The sequence below is a fragment of the Musca autumnalis genome, unplaced genomic scaffold, assembly GCF_047663935.1.
Source record: "Musca autumnalis isolate F117 unplaced genomic scaffold, ASM4766393v1 scaffold_1, whole genome shotgun sequence".
NCBI classification, from domain to species: Eukaryota; Metazoa; Arthropoda; class Insecta; order Diptera; family Muscidae; genus Musca; species Musca autumnalis.
Genome location: NW_027411644.1, coordinates 316,314,327 through 316,333,002, shown reverse-complemented (window position 1 = coordinate 316,333,002; position 18,676 = coordinate 316,314,327). Strand labels below are relative to the sequence as shown.

Genomic DNA, 18,676 nt, shown 5'->3' with positions numbered 1-18,676 from the left:
TAAACAAATGAATACACAAAACTTAACAGAAATAGTTTGTCCAATATTTACTTACTTACTTACTATTCTAAGTTAAAAACACGAATCGTAAAATTTTTATTCATCCGCACTTGGCGGTGTTATAATGTCAACTAAAACAATGTTTGTTGACAATTTGCTGATCAACTTTTTGGCAGACAGGGTTGTTTTGCCTAATCTTGTTTTCTGCTTGTTAAACGCACACACGCACATTCACACCGCACAGCTGGAATTTACTTCATAACAACAATGAAATACATAACAAGGAACGACAGAGAATAACCTACCGAGAGAATAAGCCTTGATACCCAAGTAGAAAAAATGAGACAAACATTTTAATGAGAATGAATATGTATGTATATCAAAGCCAATCGCTAGTAAAGCAAGTAAGGCATTTTTGTACAGCTACGCTTTTAGAGACGCTTCTGCTAATATTCGTACATACATATGTATGTTTGATGAATGTGATTCTATATCATGGCCCATTATACAGGTCCTCTCTCAAGCGAATTCAAACAAAAACAACGATTTGAAATGTCAAAATTCATAAACAAATGCGAAAAATTTGTTTTCGCCCACACGGAATATGTTGAGGCGAATTTCTTTATTGTCAATTAAGGTAGAAGCATACATAACATTTTATGAGAAAAAGTTGTTGACGCAGTTATTTTTACTTGGCGTAACAGAAAATACCAGCTGATCGATCTTTAACTGCCAAAATAAGTTATTGTAAATTAAATTCTAATACAAAACACAACAAATTTTGACATTTTACGTGTACAACATAAAGTTGATTTGTTTTCTTTTTCGATATATGTACATCTACCTGTTCCTCTACAGTTTGACATTTCTCTACCTCACAGCGAATTCAATTGACAAATATGAATTTTGACAGCTCAAATCAAAATCATTTGTTTTTGAGAGAGGGCCATGTTCTATATACACATATGTATGTACTTGGCAGATTTATAAATGTGTTCTGTTTATGATTGTGGAAAATTTAAAACATTTGTTTAATAAAGAAAAATAATTAGAAGAAAAATGATAATATAAGGGTCATAATATAGATATGATATCAGACCCTTTTTTCATTCCGCAAAATAGAATTGGGAACTTCAGAAATGTTTCAATTATTTAATGAAACTCTTGCATTTATTTAATGAAAATGTTTCATTTATTCAATGAAACTATATCATTAATTTTTGGAGCCAACTAAAAACATCAAATATATCCAATTTTCCACAATTTTCTTAAAAGATGTTCGAATACTAGTTTTTTTAAGCACATACTATTTAGCATAGTTTCAATACTCACATATTTTTTAAAATTTAAAGAAATTAGAAGTTTCATTACATCAATGAAATACGTTTCATTTATTCAATGAAACCAAAAATCATTAAATTTTAGTTAACGTAAGGTTTCATAGCATTAACTAAACATTTCATTGTATTAATGTAACATTTCATAGCATCAATGAAAAATAATCAATGAAACCCGTTCATTGATACAACGAAGCATTTTTCTTTCAGTGTAAGACTGCTCGCGAATCAATTTGATTTTTTTGCAAAAAACTTGTATTCGGTTTCCCCATTACGACGGTACACATTTTTTTCAGGGGCAAGTCCATATTTCTTGAGAAAATAGCACGAAAGCTGTAAAAACTACGGCCCCACGTTTTGTTGTTGGTTGGACCGATTGGGTCCAAATTTTATACATACAAACTTTACCAAACATTGCTTCAGTTCGAAGATGGGCCATATCGGCCCACTCCTTCGTGTAACTCCCCATAAAACTTTGCACGAAAAAAGTACATTGTAAATTTCTTATTAATGTTAACCTCCCAGTGGGTCTATATCGGATAATCCTCCTCCCATAATGATCAACCTTTCGCTTATATGCAGTTTAAGGCTGTATAAAGATAATATTGACCATGTTTTCAGCGATATTATGTTTTTCGTGGGCAACACCGTGCTTCCTGACATAGTAGCTCTAAATCCTACAGTGATGAACTAAAATAGCTGGTGTAACGTGACAATATGTTCACGTACATAATACAAAAACTATTACCAAGAAACGCCCCTACATACATCGTTTCGACAACACCTGACACCTTCGGGTTTCTCAGTTCTACAGGGCCTTCGGGTCATCTGTTCCATTCGGCACTGGACCTTCGGCTTTTTCAGTTCTACAGGGCTTCCGAGTCATCTGTTCCATTCGGCACTGGACCTTCGGGTTTTTCAGTTCTACAGGGCCTTCGGGTCACCTGTTCCACTGTTTGAGTAATAGTAGTACACTGTAGAAACTAGACCGCAGTCTTATACTAACACCGAGCGCCGAATTTATCGCGTCAATATCCGAGCGCCGTACATGTCGCCTCCCGAACACCGAAACCCGAGCATCAACACCCGAAGCCGTGTTCCCGAACATCAACAGCCGAACGCCGAAGCCATCGTTTTCCCGAGCATCAACAGCCGAACGCCGAAGCCATCGTAATCCCGAACATCAACAGCCGAACTTATCTTCTTCCCGATCATCTGCAACTGAACACCGAATTCATCATCTTCCCGATCATCTGCAGCCGAACACCGAATTCATCGACTTCCCGATCATCTGCAGCCGAACACCGAATTCATCGTCTTCATTGAATTCATTCTTATCGCATTTAAACACAAGTAGATTGTAAATTAGTATTTAATCAATAAATCCCCGATTTAGCCCCCAGGAAAGGGAGAATACTAGTCTTTTCATTTCGTAAGGTTTAGTGGGTCCTTATGGAGACCTTGGACGCGACTGAGATTACCCCAGCCGACGAGAAAACCACGTTACACTGGTGGACTATGTTGGTGCATTCCTTCATGCAGACCGGAAAAGTTCAATATTTTTGCGTTTTAATCCAATTTAAATTTATTAGTTATTGGCAAGCATTTATTCGGAACTTCCATCATTGTTAAGATAAATACCCATAAAGTGTCGATATTTTATCACCAAGTTCAAGTGAGTATAAAACACGTATAAGTCTGGTGTTCGTCATTTTGTATTTCCTGTGTTGTTTTTCAGTTGTTGCATTTACCGCCAACAACAATTCTCTAGACCTTAAATTACGCCTGTAATTTAAAGTCGAAATTGCAGATCCTTCGTCCTTTGGAGGAAATCTGTACACGAACAAATAAAGACATTATTTCTATGATGGACAAAATCGGATATCGGTTGTGTAGTGTCTCAATTCACACAGGTTGAGGGTATATCTCTGTCGGCAAAGCCGACTGATACTATTTTTTTATTAATTTTCTCGTTGGACGATCGACGATTTTTTGCAAGTAAAAATAGAAATTAGAAAATTCGAACCCATACAACCATCAAATTATTAGAGTTGGGCAATCTCATGAATCAATTGAACATCATAAAAACCAATGTGTAAATTAAGTATACGTAGTTTTGTCAATGAAATTACCGGTGTCCATTGAACGAGATAGGGATCCGTATCGTTCAATCGAACGAGATTGCCTAACTCTATAAATTATGTGACAGTTTTGGCTGTTAGTTACGTAGCTCATCATATATATTGTAACATACTTATACTGAAGTTATTGTAATTAAGAGACTAAGCTTTGCCATTAAACTTTGATTTTTTTATTCAAAATCTGATACGATTTTCAAAAAATGTTTGTAAAAATCGTTTTGAGCCACAATATCGTTATTACTGGTAAAGTTTTTCATCGATTGAACCATACTTGCGGCCTTTTCGTTAAAATTCACCTTTGGCCCCATATAAATTACTATGTAAACAAAGATCGCTCGATTTTGGCGATGTATATTTGAAAAATCATGACAAAACTCAGAAAACTTCGCAAAAATTCTTTGGCTAGAATGAAACAAACTCCACATATGCTCTGTTATAAATTGAGGCATTGCTATTAGAGACAAAAACCAAAACAAAATGTTATGTTAACATCCAAAAGATGGCGCTCATAGTAGTAACAAGGTGTGTGTAAAATTTGATGTTATGTTCTTTATTGAAAAGGAAAGTTAGGAAGGACTTAGCGACAACTCGCTAATTTACCGTAAAATTTTGTTAATTGCCATAAATTCGGTATCCTTTTTAATTTTACCGATTTTTTGATATTCAAAAATGAGCTAAAGAATCGCATTATGGGAGCAAAAAGTGGAATTTGACTGATCTCTTTGGCATGGGGAGAGAATCGGCTTTTAGTCGGCTTTTTTCATACCATAAAAAATGTGCTTTATCGAAATAATGGGTTTAGACCACAAGTATATTGAACAAAATCCATTCGTCCGTCTGTCTGGCTGATGCGCACGATAACTCTCGATCGGTTCAACATATTCGTAAAATTGCTTTCATGAAGATATGTATATAAGTTAAACATTTTAGTTCACATGTTAGGGTTGATTGATAATCGTTTGCAAATTTTTGCCGAAGGTACTCCTTTTTATATTATGTGTTTCGTGGGAAAGTTCATTATTCCAGAGATAATGGTCTAAAAGCTCTAAAAATTTCGACGGGTAAACAACTTAAACAGCTGGTTGTCACGGCTTCCGTAGCAAGACCACCCTGCCCATTTTGCAAACTTCGGGGACGAAATTGGTGTCTAGTGACAGTTTGAGAACTTTAGTGATATACTCGACTCTCGGCACATCCAGCTGTTTCAGAATCCAGCGAAATAGGTCAGTATTGAACAGACACCCGACACCCTTAAATCATTCCAATACGATTCCACCGATAAAGAAATTGTATTTCCCAAAATAAATATGTATGTATGTTGATCTATGTATGAATCAAGTAGACTTCTTGTTTTTTATGGCATAGCATTTTCATCGGTATTCCCTGTTTCAAGTGTATTACGAAATTATAAATTCAATTCTCTGCTACTCTCACAATGCGATGTGAGAGATCACTTAAACGACAAATAAATAATACAACGAATCTTGTTTATAAGCTCAGTTGTTGTTTGTATGGGCTCGGTGAAAGAACGAACCTTCATTGCAGAATTTTTGCAAATACCGAATGCAGCATGTTGTCAATTCGTAATTATCTTTTAATTGTGTGCGCCGGGTTTTTTGCTTATTTAGCAAAGGGACGTAAGTGCGATAGGAACTCTGTGATTGGTGATCAATAAAAAATAATTATTTCCTTGTTTTTATTTATCGATTAGAGGAATATGCCAGTGAATGTTCATTGCCCAATAATAAGACAGGTTTATGTATGCCGGTAAAATCTTGCAGACCTATTTATGAGACTTTACGCAAAGCGCAGGCAGAAAATCGTCAACTTACAACAGATGAAAGTGCCAATTTACAAAAATTCTTTTGTGGAACGATTTCGAATACGGTAAGATATATATTTTTAAATACTACCAATAAATCGAATAAAATTTAACTTCCTTCAACATCAAGGCAAACCAAAGTTGGTTTTTCGATTGACTACGACGAATGGAATGAGACTGATAAACATGACGGCATACATGTAAACAAGTTACCAAACTGTCATCAGATCAAGTAAAAAAAAAAACAATTAAAAAATATCAGTCGGCTTTGCCGACAGAGATATACTCTCAGCCGGTATGAGTTGAAACATTCCTCTACGGACAGGTCGAAAAGCGGCCACACAACCAAGATCCTTTTTCATATGTGTTTAGAGGGGTTTCTGAATTTTGCGGCCTTTTTTGCACGTATGAACTCTCCGACAAAAATATAACTCAAAAGTGTTGTAGAGGAGGTTCTATTTTGGAAGTGGATCTTATTTTTGGTAGTCATTTCTGTTCGATAGATATCACGCCCACCAGTCATTTCAGTTGGTCACCGCATTATTTAGAGCTTTTGGACCACCACGTCAGGATGCATGGATTTGTGCACGAAAAATATATTATCTCTGTAAACAGGACCACAAGGAGTATTTTCGGTATAAATTTCCAAAGGATCTTCCAACAGATCCTAAACTGCATTTAACAAAATGTTGAACTTTTGTGGGGGAGATTTTCTAAGGTGAAGACTGATATGGGTCATTTTGGAAGTTAAATTAAATTTGGACAAAATATTACGAAGGCAAAATTTTGGACCGAATCGGCTGATCCTTTCGAGAGTTATTGTGTTCTCCAGCCATAACACATGGTGCCATAGGGGGATTTTTTACAGCTTGGACTTGCCCTTGAAGAAACTTGTACCGTCGTAATACTTACTTACTTAGCTGGCCCATTACAGAACATTTGTTCCATAGACCGAACTAAGAAAAGATCTCCAATTTTCTCTGTTTTTCGCTTCGCTTTCTGGAATACCGCGCCTTTTCATGTCTTCATCCACTTGTATGCTCCATCGAAGCTTAGGTCCGCCGAATCATACGACGTCGATATTCACCGTTAGCGCAAATCGGCCCGTAGATCTTTCGAAGAATTTTCCTCTCAAACACACCAAGCACTGCCTTATCTGCTTGAGCAAGTACCCATGCCATAGTAGCATCTGTTGGCCAATACAATTCTTCTTATTTCACAACTGATGTTGTTTGTTGTGTTTATGGTAGTGCCGAGGTAGACGAAGTCTTTAACTACCTCAAAATTATAGGTACCAACTTCCACAGTTGGTACGAGCTCTATGGACGCTTTGCGTGTCGACACCATCAATTTGGTATTTTCGCCGTTTACCGCCAGACCCACTTTCGCAGATTCTGCTTCCACCTTCCTAAAGGTATCAGTTACTTCCTTTACTGATCGTCCATGATGTCTATGTCATCAGCATAAGCTAGTAACATGTGGCTATTGGTGTAAATTGTGCCATTTCTTTTGACATTTGCATCTCGTATTACCTTTTGCAGCAAAATGTTGAAATGTTGAAAGTCTGTATCCTTGTCAGAAACCTCTTTTGGTACTGAACTGTTCGGAGAGGTTCTTTCCAATTTTAACTGAGGACCTAGTATCAGTTAAAGTTATCATACAAAGCCGGATGAGCTTTGCGGGGATACCAAATTCAGACATTGCATGGAATACCTTTGATCGGAGGGGGCTGTCGAATGCTGCTTTATAATCGACAAAAAGGTGATATGTGCCGATCTGCATCTCTTGGGTCTTCTCCAGGATTTGCCGCAGGGTAAATATCTGGTCAATGGTGGACTTGCCAGGTCTAAAGCCACATTGGTATGGTCCAATTATTTCGTTGACCATTGGCTTTAGACGTTCGCACAATATCCCTGACACTATCTTATAGGCAATAGGGAGAAGGCTTATGGCCCTATAGTTGAAGCATACAGTCTTATCTCCTTTCTTATGGACGGGACACAGGATGCTCAGGTTCGAATCATCGGGTACGCGTTCTTCCTGCCAGATGCTAGTTAGCACCATCTGATGCATACACCTTATCAGCGCGCCGCCTCCGGCTTTAAACAGCTCGGCTGGTAAGCCATCAGCTCCTGCTGCTTTATTATTCTTCAGCCGGTTGATTGCTGTTTTTACCTCATCTTGGCCGGGCGGTATACATTCTGTACCATCTTCTGCGATTGGATCTGTGGTATCACCGTCTTCGCTACTACTGGATACCAGCAGATTGGAGAAATGTTCCTTCCATATCCTGGGCACGCTATCTGTATCTGTTACCAGATCACCTTGCTGGTCTCTACATGAGGATGAGCCTGTACCAAAGCCATCTGTTTGATGTTTCACTCTTTGGTATAAATTTCGGACTTCATTCTGGCTCCTGTACATCTCAATTTTTTCACACTCCCACTTTTCCATTTCTCTCTTTTTCTTCCGGAAAAAACGTTTCTCTTCTCTCCTTTTCTCACGATATCTCTCTCGTGCGCTAAGCGTTGCTACTGGTTGTAAAGTAGCTCTATATGCCGCATTTTTCTCTTCGGTAGCAACACGACACTCCTGATCACACCATGAATTCCTTTGTGGAGGTCTCTGGTATCCAAGTATGGATTTTGGGGCTGTTTGCATGGAGTGGGCAATATTTTGCCATTGTGTTGTTATGTTATCGGGACAAGGAGTGCTCTCATTAAGCAATTGGGCTAGTTGAGTGGAATATGCTGTGGCTATCTGTTGTGTTTGCAGCCTATCGATGTCCAACTTCCGCGTTGTGTCTGTTCGTGCTTTATTTGCAACGTTTAGACGGGTACGTACCTTTGCTGCAACAAGGTAGTGGTCCGAATCAATGTTTGCGCCTCGGAACGATCGTACATCCAACACGCTGGATGAATGTCTTCCATCTATCACAACATGATCAATTTGATTACTTGTTCTTTGATCTGGAGACAGACAGGTGCCCTTATGAATATCGAGATGATTAAATCTGGTACTGCTAACTACCATGGTTTTTGCAGCTGCGAAGTCTATCAGCCTCATACCATTGGCAGATGTTTCACTGTGCAGACGGAATTTCCCGACTGTTGGGCCAAAGATATTCTCCTTTCCAATTTTGGCATTAAAATCGCCTAGAATGATTTTAATGTCATGGGCAACGTAACGGTCATATGTTTCTTCTAAGCGCTCGTAAAATATATCTTTGGTCTGATCGTCCTTGTCTTCAGTGGGAGCATGAGCGCAAATAAAGCTGATGTTGAAGAATTTAGCTTTTATTCGAATTGCAGCAAGTCTTTCATTCACTGGGGTGAAGCTGGATACCAGATGTTTTAGTCTCCGACTAACTACAAATCCGCATCGTTCCATCGTATTTCCTGTATGGCAGCAATGTCGGCGTTGCACTTTTCAAGTACATCTGCCAATGCGTAAACTGCACCTTCTCTATAAAGAGTGCTAACATTCCAGCTGAAGATTAGCAGATCATGGTCCTTAAAACGTTTGCGGGGTTCGTCAACTTTAGATGGGTTTGTTTTTCTTTTCTTTCGTTTTTTTCATAGTAGGATGGTTTTTTCTAGGAGAGGGTTGCTAACCCGACGCCCAAACCCAAGTTTTTAACGTTCTTATGGGTGAACGCGCGGCACATGTTAGATCACTACCTTTAACGGGTGTTAACTGCAGTTCCCCAGGTGACACCAAGGGGAGGTCAGTGTCCACTTGAGATGAAAGAGGGAGGGACCAAGATAAATCCTGGGCTTTGCCATGTTAAAACTGGTCAGGACCGTTCCTTGGTATCTTCCATCCCCTACGTCACCCTGGGTCCGGTCGAACTTAACGATTTTTGACATGTTATGTTATATTTTTTTATATTCCCCAAGGTTCACGTTTGCTGTGCTGAATCTGATATTCAATTAAATGCTGATGGTTTGGAAATCTTAGAAAAACAAGATCAATGTGGCGTTTTCACAACAAATAAAATATCGAATGGCGTAGAAGCTGCACTGTTTTCGTTTCCATGGATGGCATTGCTAATATACAACGATACACGTGACCCCTACAAATGTGGTGGAGCCCTAATAAGTGAACGTAAATGAAGATAAACTAATAACATTTTGAATATTTATTTTTGCTGTTTTTGTTGTAGGTTATGTTTTGACTGCAGCCCATTGCCTTAAACCGGATTTGTATCTCGTCCGTTTGGGTGAACATCGCATTAGCACGGAAAAAGATTGCCTACCAAATGGTTTGGTTTGTGCACCACCAGTGGAAAATGTTGAAATTGAAGCGGCTATAAAACACTATTTGTATCGGAGATTTTCACACGATATCGCTCTGTTGCGTTTGAAACGTTCAATTGGAGTGCAAAGTAAGTACATACGAGTATGTGAAAGGATTTAAAAAATCGAAATCTTATAAAAATGTGTAATTCCGATGAAAAACCACCTGTTTTGTGCATTGTTTTTATGTTGATATGTTCGTATTTTATTCACAAAGCGTATGATGTAGAGTATACGCTCCATTATACTATGCTTTGAAAATGAATGACGGTCAGTTGACTGAAACCTCATTTTGTACTGAGCTATTCAGAAAAGTTCTTTTCTACTTAAACTGAGGACAGCGTATAAATCAATGCCTTTATAGTGGACATAACTATGATACATATCCATTTGCTTCACTGGAGTCTTCTCCAGAATTTGATGTAAGGTGAAAATGTGATCAATGATTTGCCAGGTCCGAAGTCGCATTTATATGTCATTTTAAATCCAATTACTTTTGTCTTACATTATTTTTTGCGGAATATACTAATGTTCTAATTATGAGGTATGCCTTCTCAGGTTTTGTAATATCTTTATGATTGCTCCTTTGTAGAATCTTAACATGATATCTATATCCGTTACTAGATTTTCTTGTTCGTCTCTATATTAGCATGTGTCTGACAAAAATATATCATTTGCGTAATGGCAGGGGACTGTTAGGATGATGTTCATCGTACAGAATTCGACAAGTTCTTAATTGAAACGCTTGCAGTATTTGTCTGCGATGTTTTTTCACGGGGAACGGGAGTATCCTTACAGTATGTGTTTTTGTCTGAAACAGTCGTTTTGGTACTAAACTGCACGAAGGAGTTCTTCCCTATTTTATATGAAGACCTCAGTTAATTTTGTCTAATAATAGGGTAAGTTTTACAGGAATACCAATTCCTGCACACATTTGCACTTTTCACAGATATATACACATTTTCTTTAATTCAGAATGTCAGAAAAGAGTATAGGGTAACTTCCTGGCGTTTAGGTAAAATTTAGAGTTTAGATGTATTCTAATACATGTAGTAAGACTTTGTGGCGAACAAATTTCTAGTATATTTTGATCTGTTACTATCAAATTTTAAAGGTGATTTTAAAGATTTATTGAAAAAGATGTCAAAAAGGTCCCTTATATAATTTTAGTAAGAACAAGTAAAAAAATATCAGTCGGTTTTGCCGACAGAGATATACCCTCAGCCTAAGTGAATTGGAACCTTCATCTACGGACAGATCGAACGTATTTAGCGTCTTTTCAGAATTTTATGGCACATTTTGGACATTTGAACTTGCCGACAAAAATGTGTATTATGATTAAAGGTCAAAAGTTTTGCGGAGGAGGGAATGGACCGACATAATGCATTACGGAAATGGATTTTATTTTGAGAGTCATATCTTTTCGATAGATATCGCGCCCACTAGTCATTTCAGTGGGTTATCGTACACCTGTTGGACCAGTATGCCAGGAAGAATAAACTTGTCCACGGAAAACATAAATTTCCAAAGGATCTCCGAACAGACCCTAAACTGCACTTGTACATAAATGTTGAACTTTTGAGGGGAGGTACCCTAAGGAGAGGACCGGTATGGGCCATTTTAGAAGTTAAACCAAGTTTGGACAAAATATGACGAAGGCCAAATTTTGGACCAACTCGGTCCCTCAGTTCGAGAGTTATTGTGCTCTTCAGCTACTACGTGTGCCATAGGGGTTTTTTACAACTTTCGGACTCTTTTCCCAAGAAGTATGGACTTGCCACTGAAAAAACTTTTGCCGTGGTAATTTAGACAGCGATTGCAAGTTACTTCAACAGAGATCAAAGTTAGTCAAGAGCAGGTCTTAAAGTAAACTTATCCGAAATTTTGTGTGGGAGGTACCCGCAGGAATGGACAAATCTAGTCCATATTCAACCCAGATCTGTATCTGGTAGATATATTAGTAGTTAAGTATGGACCAAATCGGTCCTTCCCTTCAAGAGTTATCGTGCGCACAATTTTACCGAACATTTTTGAACTTTTGTGGGGGAGATACCTGAAGGAGTGAACCGATATGGCTTATCTTCGAACTTAAACTAAGATCCGTTCTAGAGTTATCTTGCGCTCCAACCACCTCACACGGTGTCATAGGGGTCTTTTGCAACTTTGATGCTATTTTCTCAGGAAGTATGGACTTGCCCCTAATGAAACTCGTACCTTCGTATGGGGGGTAGTGAATACAAGTTGCTAAAACAAAGATCAAAGCGATTCGAGAGATGGCCCTAAACTGAACTTTTCCGAAATTTTGTGTGGGAGGTACACGAAGGAGGGGACCGATAGAGTATTGATTGATATTGAAACCTTATCTAAGTCTGGTACACATTTCAGGATGTGCAAGGTATGGACTTAATCGGTTACTCCCTTTAAGAGTTATCGTGAGCACAAATTTTCCGAACATTTTCGAACTTTTGTGTCGGAGGTACCGGAAGGAATGGACCGATATATCCCATCTTCGAACTTAAAATAAGTTTGGGCAAAATATTACGAAAGCCAAAATTTGAACCGAATCGGTTAATCCGTTCGAGAGTTATGGTGCGCTCCAGCCAGACAGACGGACGGACATTGCTCAATCGACTCCAAATTGCCTGAAACACATTTCGTCCAAACATACTTGGGGTCTAAAACCATTATTTCGTTAGCATTAATGCTGAGGGTATAAAAATGGAAAAGTGTGATGTACGCCAACCTATCTTGTATTCTTATAAATATGATCTTTTCTTCTTCCATTGACAGGCTTTGTCGTTGGAATACCTCTAGTAGAAGATATTCGCATAAGAATTAAACTTTGAATTTTTTCCACATAAGTTTTTTTCGCATTCTGACCACTGATTATTATTCGACCATCACCAAACTTAATGTGCTTCTTCCTTTGTGGTACCACCATTCGTTACGATCCGATCAAAATTGCGACCTGTAGCGTGATTACAAAAAAATGGGATGTATTACCGACTATTGCGATATCTCCGTTATTTGGCCCCCACACCAACCTACTTTGCAGCAATGTAAATATGAATTTTTCTACGTTCATAGTCAGACTTTGCGTTTGGAAAGTCGCCAACCAAAGCTGTGATATTCGTCATTATAACTAAAATCACAAAAATGAATAGTTGGGTTAAATTTGCGGTTATTGCGATATCTTCGTTGTTTGACCAACTACGACAACCTCATTTACATCGTTAGAAAGTTAAGTTGATATTTTCTAGTCTTATGCCAGGTGAAAATAAGTTTATATGCAAGAGGTGTGAAAGGGGCGAAACTCTGTACACAAGGTTCTGTAATCTGAAATTATTCTTTGTGTTTAAATTCGTAACTCTCAAACCAATGCAAAGCAATGAAAATATCAAAATTTTCATATGATTTCATATATGTGTGTGGACCTCAATGAAAATTTGGAAGAAAATGGCAAAAAGTTTTCAATGAAAATTTTCGTAGTCTGGCATAAGACCTACTTTCATTAGCAGGTTTTGCTTTTGGTATACCCCCTTATGGAAGCTGAGATATTTGCTTTGGAAAAAAGTTGACTTTTTTTGCCCATTCCGACCCCTAAATATTATGCGACGCTCAATAGGCTTCTTCCCCTCCGACCCGTAGCGTATTACACATAGCCAGAAGGACTCAGCTCGTCGATACAATCATTTTGGTATATATAAGTATGGTTATACGACGATTATTTTGATGCGTTACAAACTTTTTTGGGCAAAACCTCCCCACATAGTGTTGGTATAAATACACAAAAAAAGATAAAATCATCCTGTCATACAGACAAAACTAACGAAAAGTGTTTTTCACCACGGCATCGAATACTGAGAGAAAAGAAAAAAATTGTCGAAGAAAAGAGAAAAATAGTGTTTAGTTGACAAAAACTATTTTTAGATTTAACAAAAACAATTGTTGAAATTGAACAAAACGATTGTTGGATTCACATTACTACATACGGAATCAAACAAACTTCGCAATCATCGGTATTTTGATGGGTTTTCCTACAATTTTTAATCTCACTAGCTGTAATTTGACGTTTGGACCCGAATGAGAACTTGCAAATTTTTGCTGGGAAAATTTGTCCCGTAAAAATATGTAAGTTCGGCCAGCTGACTTTTAATCAGCTGTTCAATGTAAACAACTTGATACGTTAAAATTTTTGACCAAGAAAACTTCACATTTTTTTAGATTTTAAATAAGTCAAATGCAATTTTATAATTTCTGTTTTTGTTCCATTTGGTTTAAAATATCAATAGAAACAAAAAAAAAAAAAAAAAAAAAAAAAAAAAATTCATAATTTTTCGGAAATAGCTGACTTTCTTGCAAGTGTTTGGAAAATGTTGTTCGATAACTTTCTGCAATTTTTCTTGTTTGAGAGAGTAAAATTCACTGAGTGAAGTTGCTGGAACTTGCTGAGAAATAATTGCTGGGGAAGTTATCGTACAGACCTATTGTCAAAATATGAACGTTTCAGGTTGAGGGTATATTTTTTACTTGTTCTTATAGGGTTTAAATTCAGGCCCTTACCGAGTATGAAAACATGCTCTCAATATACCATTTTGTTGTCATTTTTAATGTTGATCAATAAAGTCTTCATATTTGCATTTGTTTGTATTTTCAGAACACATTCGACCCATATGTCTACCCATATATGATGATCTGAGGAGAAAAAGTCATGAACAATATGTGATATCAGGCTGGGGTCGTAAAGAGTCTGGTAAATATTACACTAAAATCTATTTTAAAGAGTTTATGTTTAATTCCATGTGCATTAATAAATTCCAGCACCCTTATCGGACGTACTGATGGCAGCTGTAATACCATTTGTCGAAATACCCGAATGTCAAACGGTACTACAAAGATATCGCTTACGCAGCAAATTAAACGAAAGTCATATTTGTGCTGGAAATCGAAATTTAATCGATTCATGTGATGGTGATTCTGGTGGTCCTTTAGGTTTTAAGGATACCTACAATGGACGGCCACGTTTTATACAATTCGGTGTTGTGGCATTTGGTGTGAATTTGTGCGGTGAAGGTAATACACCGAATGTTTATACAAATGTTTCTCATTACATGCAGTGGATTACGGATACTATTAGAAATTAATGTTGAATGTTTTTATTTGTAAATGCATTATTATAATTATTATTTTTATACATTTAATTAATTAGAATTAAAACAAAATGTAAAATATAAAATGAAGTACCAGTCAGTTTTGCCGACAGAAATAAACCCTCAGCTACAAAATCCGAGAAATTATCTTATGTAAGGGATATGGGAAATGGGATTGAATAGCAAAAGTATTGTAATTTTGCGGAGGAGGTTCTTGGATGAATACACCAACATAGCCTATCTTGGAACTGGATTTAATTTTGGGAGTTATTCCTTTCGATAGTAAGCCATTTTAGTTGGTATGATTTTAGGGCTTTTTTGTCGTTAAGCCCGAAAGCATGGGCAAGTCCATGGAAAAATATGTCTTTGTAATTGGAATAAATCTTCGAACAGCTCTTAAACTGCATTTAAGCGAACTCTTGAACTTTTGGTAGGGAAGGTACCCGAAGGTGTTGACCGTCAGTCATTTAAGTTCATAGAGGCAGGTTTTATACATCATCTCAGGAGGTATGGACGTAAAGACAAGTTACTGCAATAAATTTAAATACGATCCATGACATGGGATGTACCCGAACGATAGCATGGATTTAGTCCATATTCGAACCTGATATATGTCTGGATGAAATATTATTAGAAACAAATAATGTACAAAATTGGTTGATCTGTTGTGGGGAAGCTACTGGAAGGAGTAGAGAGAACCTCAATTTGCAAATAAAAGCAACTTCGGTTAAAAATTGTGGCTCAAAAAACCGCAAATCGGGAGGTACAGTTATATGTGACCTATGTTTACGATTTTTAGTGAAGAAGTTTCGTAACCACTAAGAACCTCAAATGTCAAATTACGACTGTTAAAATTATAGCTAAACCCTAAAAATACCGAAAATCGGGAGGTGCCGTTATATGGGAGCTATACCAAGACATGGATCTATGATGACGATTTTTGGTGGAAAGTTTTTTGACCACTGAGAACGTCATTTACCAAACTACAGCGTGTTCGGTAAAAAATTGTACTCAAATTGGGTGACGTAGGGGATGGAATATACCAAGGAACGCTCATGATCGGCTTTAACATTGCAAAGCCCGGGATTTATCATGGTCCCTCTTTCATCTCAAGTGGACACCCGTTAACACCCGTTAAAGGCTGTGAGATAATTGTGCCGCGCGTTCACCCATAAGAACGTTAAATAACTTGTTTTTGGGCGTCGGGTTAGTAACCCTCCCCTAGAAAAAACAGCCTACTATGAAAAAAACGAAAGAAAAGGAAAACAAATCCATCTAAAGTTGACGACGCAACGTTTTAAGGACCATGATCTGCGAATCTGCACCTAGAATGTTCGTACTCTTTATAGAGAAGGTGCTGGTTACGCATTGGCAGATGTACTTGAAATGTACAAGGCCCACGTTACTGCCATACAGGAAATACGATGGAATGGGAAAGGCGTCACAACAACACCTAAAGGTGACGCACTGTATCATAGCTGCCATAACATGAATTTGGTTGCGTAGCAACGTAGCAGCGAAGGCGACGAATATACCACAGATCCCAGAATCACAGAAGGTGGTATTGAATGTACACCGCCCAGCCAAGATGAGGTAAATACAGGAATAAATCGGTTGAAGAATGAGAAGGCAGCAGGAGCCGATGGCTTACCAGCCAAGCTGTTCAAACCCGAAGGCGACACGCTGATAAGGTGTGTTCATCAGCTAGTTAGCACCATCTGGCAGGAAGAACGAGTACCCGACGATTGGAACCTGAGTATCATGTGCCCCGTCCACAAGAAGGGGGATAAGACTGTACGATCTAACTATAGGGGCATATATCTACTCCCTATTGCCTACAAGATAGTGTCAGGGATATTGTGCTAACGACTAAAGCTTATGGTCAACGAGATAATTGGGCCAAACCAATGCGGCTTTAGACCACTGCCGACCAAGAAGAGAGCACACGTTGTCAGTGAATATCGACGTCGCATGAACCACGAGCTTGCTATACAACGACATCAATATAGTTGAACGTATCGAGATGCAGCGACTGCGTTGGCTAGATTATATCATAAGAATGAGCGAAGATGAACCCCCTGAAAAGGCGTATAAATACGGACCGCTTGGCGGTGCACGTAGAGTTGGAAGGCCAAGGAATATATGGCGCAAACAAGTGGATAAAGAGATGAAAAGGCGCGGTATTCCACAGTGCGAAGCGACAAATAGAGAGAAATGGAGATCTTTTCTTAGTTCGGCCTATGGAACAAAGGTTCTGTAATGGACCAGCTATGTAAGTAAGTAAATTCTCAAAATACCGAAAATCGTGAGGTACCGTTCTATGTGGTCTATACCATAACATGGACCTACTTTGACGATTTGTGGTGTAGAACTTTCGTGACCACAGAGAAACTCAAATGTCAAATTACAGCTACTTCAGTTAAAAATTATACCTAAGATCCTCCAAATACCGAAAATTGTGAGGTACCGTTACATAGGAGATATATCAAAACATGAACCTATGTTGACGATTTTTGGTGGAGAGTTTTTCCGACCGCTGAGAACCTCAAATGTCAAATTACAGCACGTTCGGTAAAAAATTTTAGCTTAAACCCTCAAAATAGGGAAAATCGGGAGGTACCGTTTTTTGGGGGCTATACCAAAACATGAACCTATGTTGTTCGTGAATACTGCGAATTTCAATTTCAGCTACTTCGGTTAAAAATTGTGGCTAAAATCCTCAAAATACCGAAAATATGGAGGTGCGGTTATATGGGGCTATACCAAAACATAGCCCTATGTTGACGATTTTTAGTGAAGAAGTTTCGTGTGTACTGAGAACCTCAAATGTCAAATGGAGGAGAATACGATTTGTAGTGGAGAACTTTCGTGACCACAGAGAACCCGAAATGTCAAATTACAGTTACTTCAGTTAAAAATTATAGTTAAAATCCTACAAATACCGAACATTGGGAGGTACCGTTACGTGGGGGATATATCAAAACATGAACCTATTTGACGATTTTTGGTGGGGAGTATTTCCGACCAATGAGAACCTCAAATGTCAAATTACAGCACGTTCGGTTAAAAATTGTAGTTAAACCCCACGGGAGGTACCGTTATTTGGGGACTATACCAAAACATGGACCTATGTTGACGATTTTTAGTAAAGTAGTTTCGTGACCACAGAGACCTTCAAATGTCAAATTACATCTAGTTCGGTTACACATTGTAGCTAAAACACTCAAAATACCGAAAATAAAGGGGTGCGGTTATATGGGGACTATACCTAGACATGGACCTATGTTGACGATTTTTACTGAAGAAGTTTCGTGTGTACTGAGAAATGTCAAATGGAGGAGAAGTTTCGTGACCACAGAGAACACCTAATGTGAAATAACACCTAGTTCGGTTAAAAATTTAGCTAAAATGCTCTAAATACCGAAAATAGAGAGGTGCGGTTATATGGGGGCTATATCAAAAAATGGACCTATGATGATGATTTTTGGCGGAGGACTCACATGTCAAATGACAGCTAGTTCCGTTTAATCTTATTGCTAAAATCCTCAAAATACCGGAAATCGGGAGGTACCATTATATGGGGGTTATCCCAAAACATGGTCCTATGTGGACGATTTTTGGTGGAGAGGTTTCGTGACCACTGAGAACCTCAAATGTAAAACAGCATCTACTTCCAAATCGTTTGATCCCTTCGCGATTTATCGAAAGGTGTGGACCGTTATGACCCATCTTCGAATTAAAGAGTTATCGTTCTCACCATTTTAGCGAAAAATGTTAAACTTTTGTGAAAACAAAAGTGTGCTCTGATATGACCCATGTTGGGACTTGATTCAAGTTTTGACAATCATTACAACCAACCAACACACTTACATATCTGCATGGTGTGCGCAGAAGGATGTACTTGCATCAAATCCATCAGTTGTTTGTT

The 18,676-nt window shown here is 38.1% G+C and overlaps 1 protein-coding gene across 1 annotated transcript in view; it reads left to right on the top strand.

Moving 5' to 3' along the window:
- The first annotated feature begins 4,963 nt into the window (after positions 1-4,963).
- Positions 4,964-18,676, top strand: part of LOC141392761 (transmembrane protease serine 9-like) — a 30,569-nt gene continuing 16,856 nt past the window's right edge. Inside the window, exons 1-6 of the mRNA XM_073965730.1 lie at positions 4,964-5,115; positions 5,190-5,365; positions 9,200-9,407; positions 9,466-9,687; positions 14,256-14,351; positions 14,420-14,737. Of these exons, the coding sequence (XP_073821831.1) occupies positions 5,049-5,115; positions 5,190-5,365; positions 9,200-9,407; positions 9,466-9,687; positions 14,256-14,351; positions 14,420-14,737 (1,087 nt within the window). The 5' untranslated portion in view covers positions 4,964-5,048. The remainder of the gene's footprint in view (positions 5,116-5,189; positions 5,366-9,199; positions 9,408-9,465; positions 9,688-14,255; positions 14,352-14,419; positions 14,738-18,676) is intronic.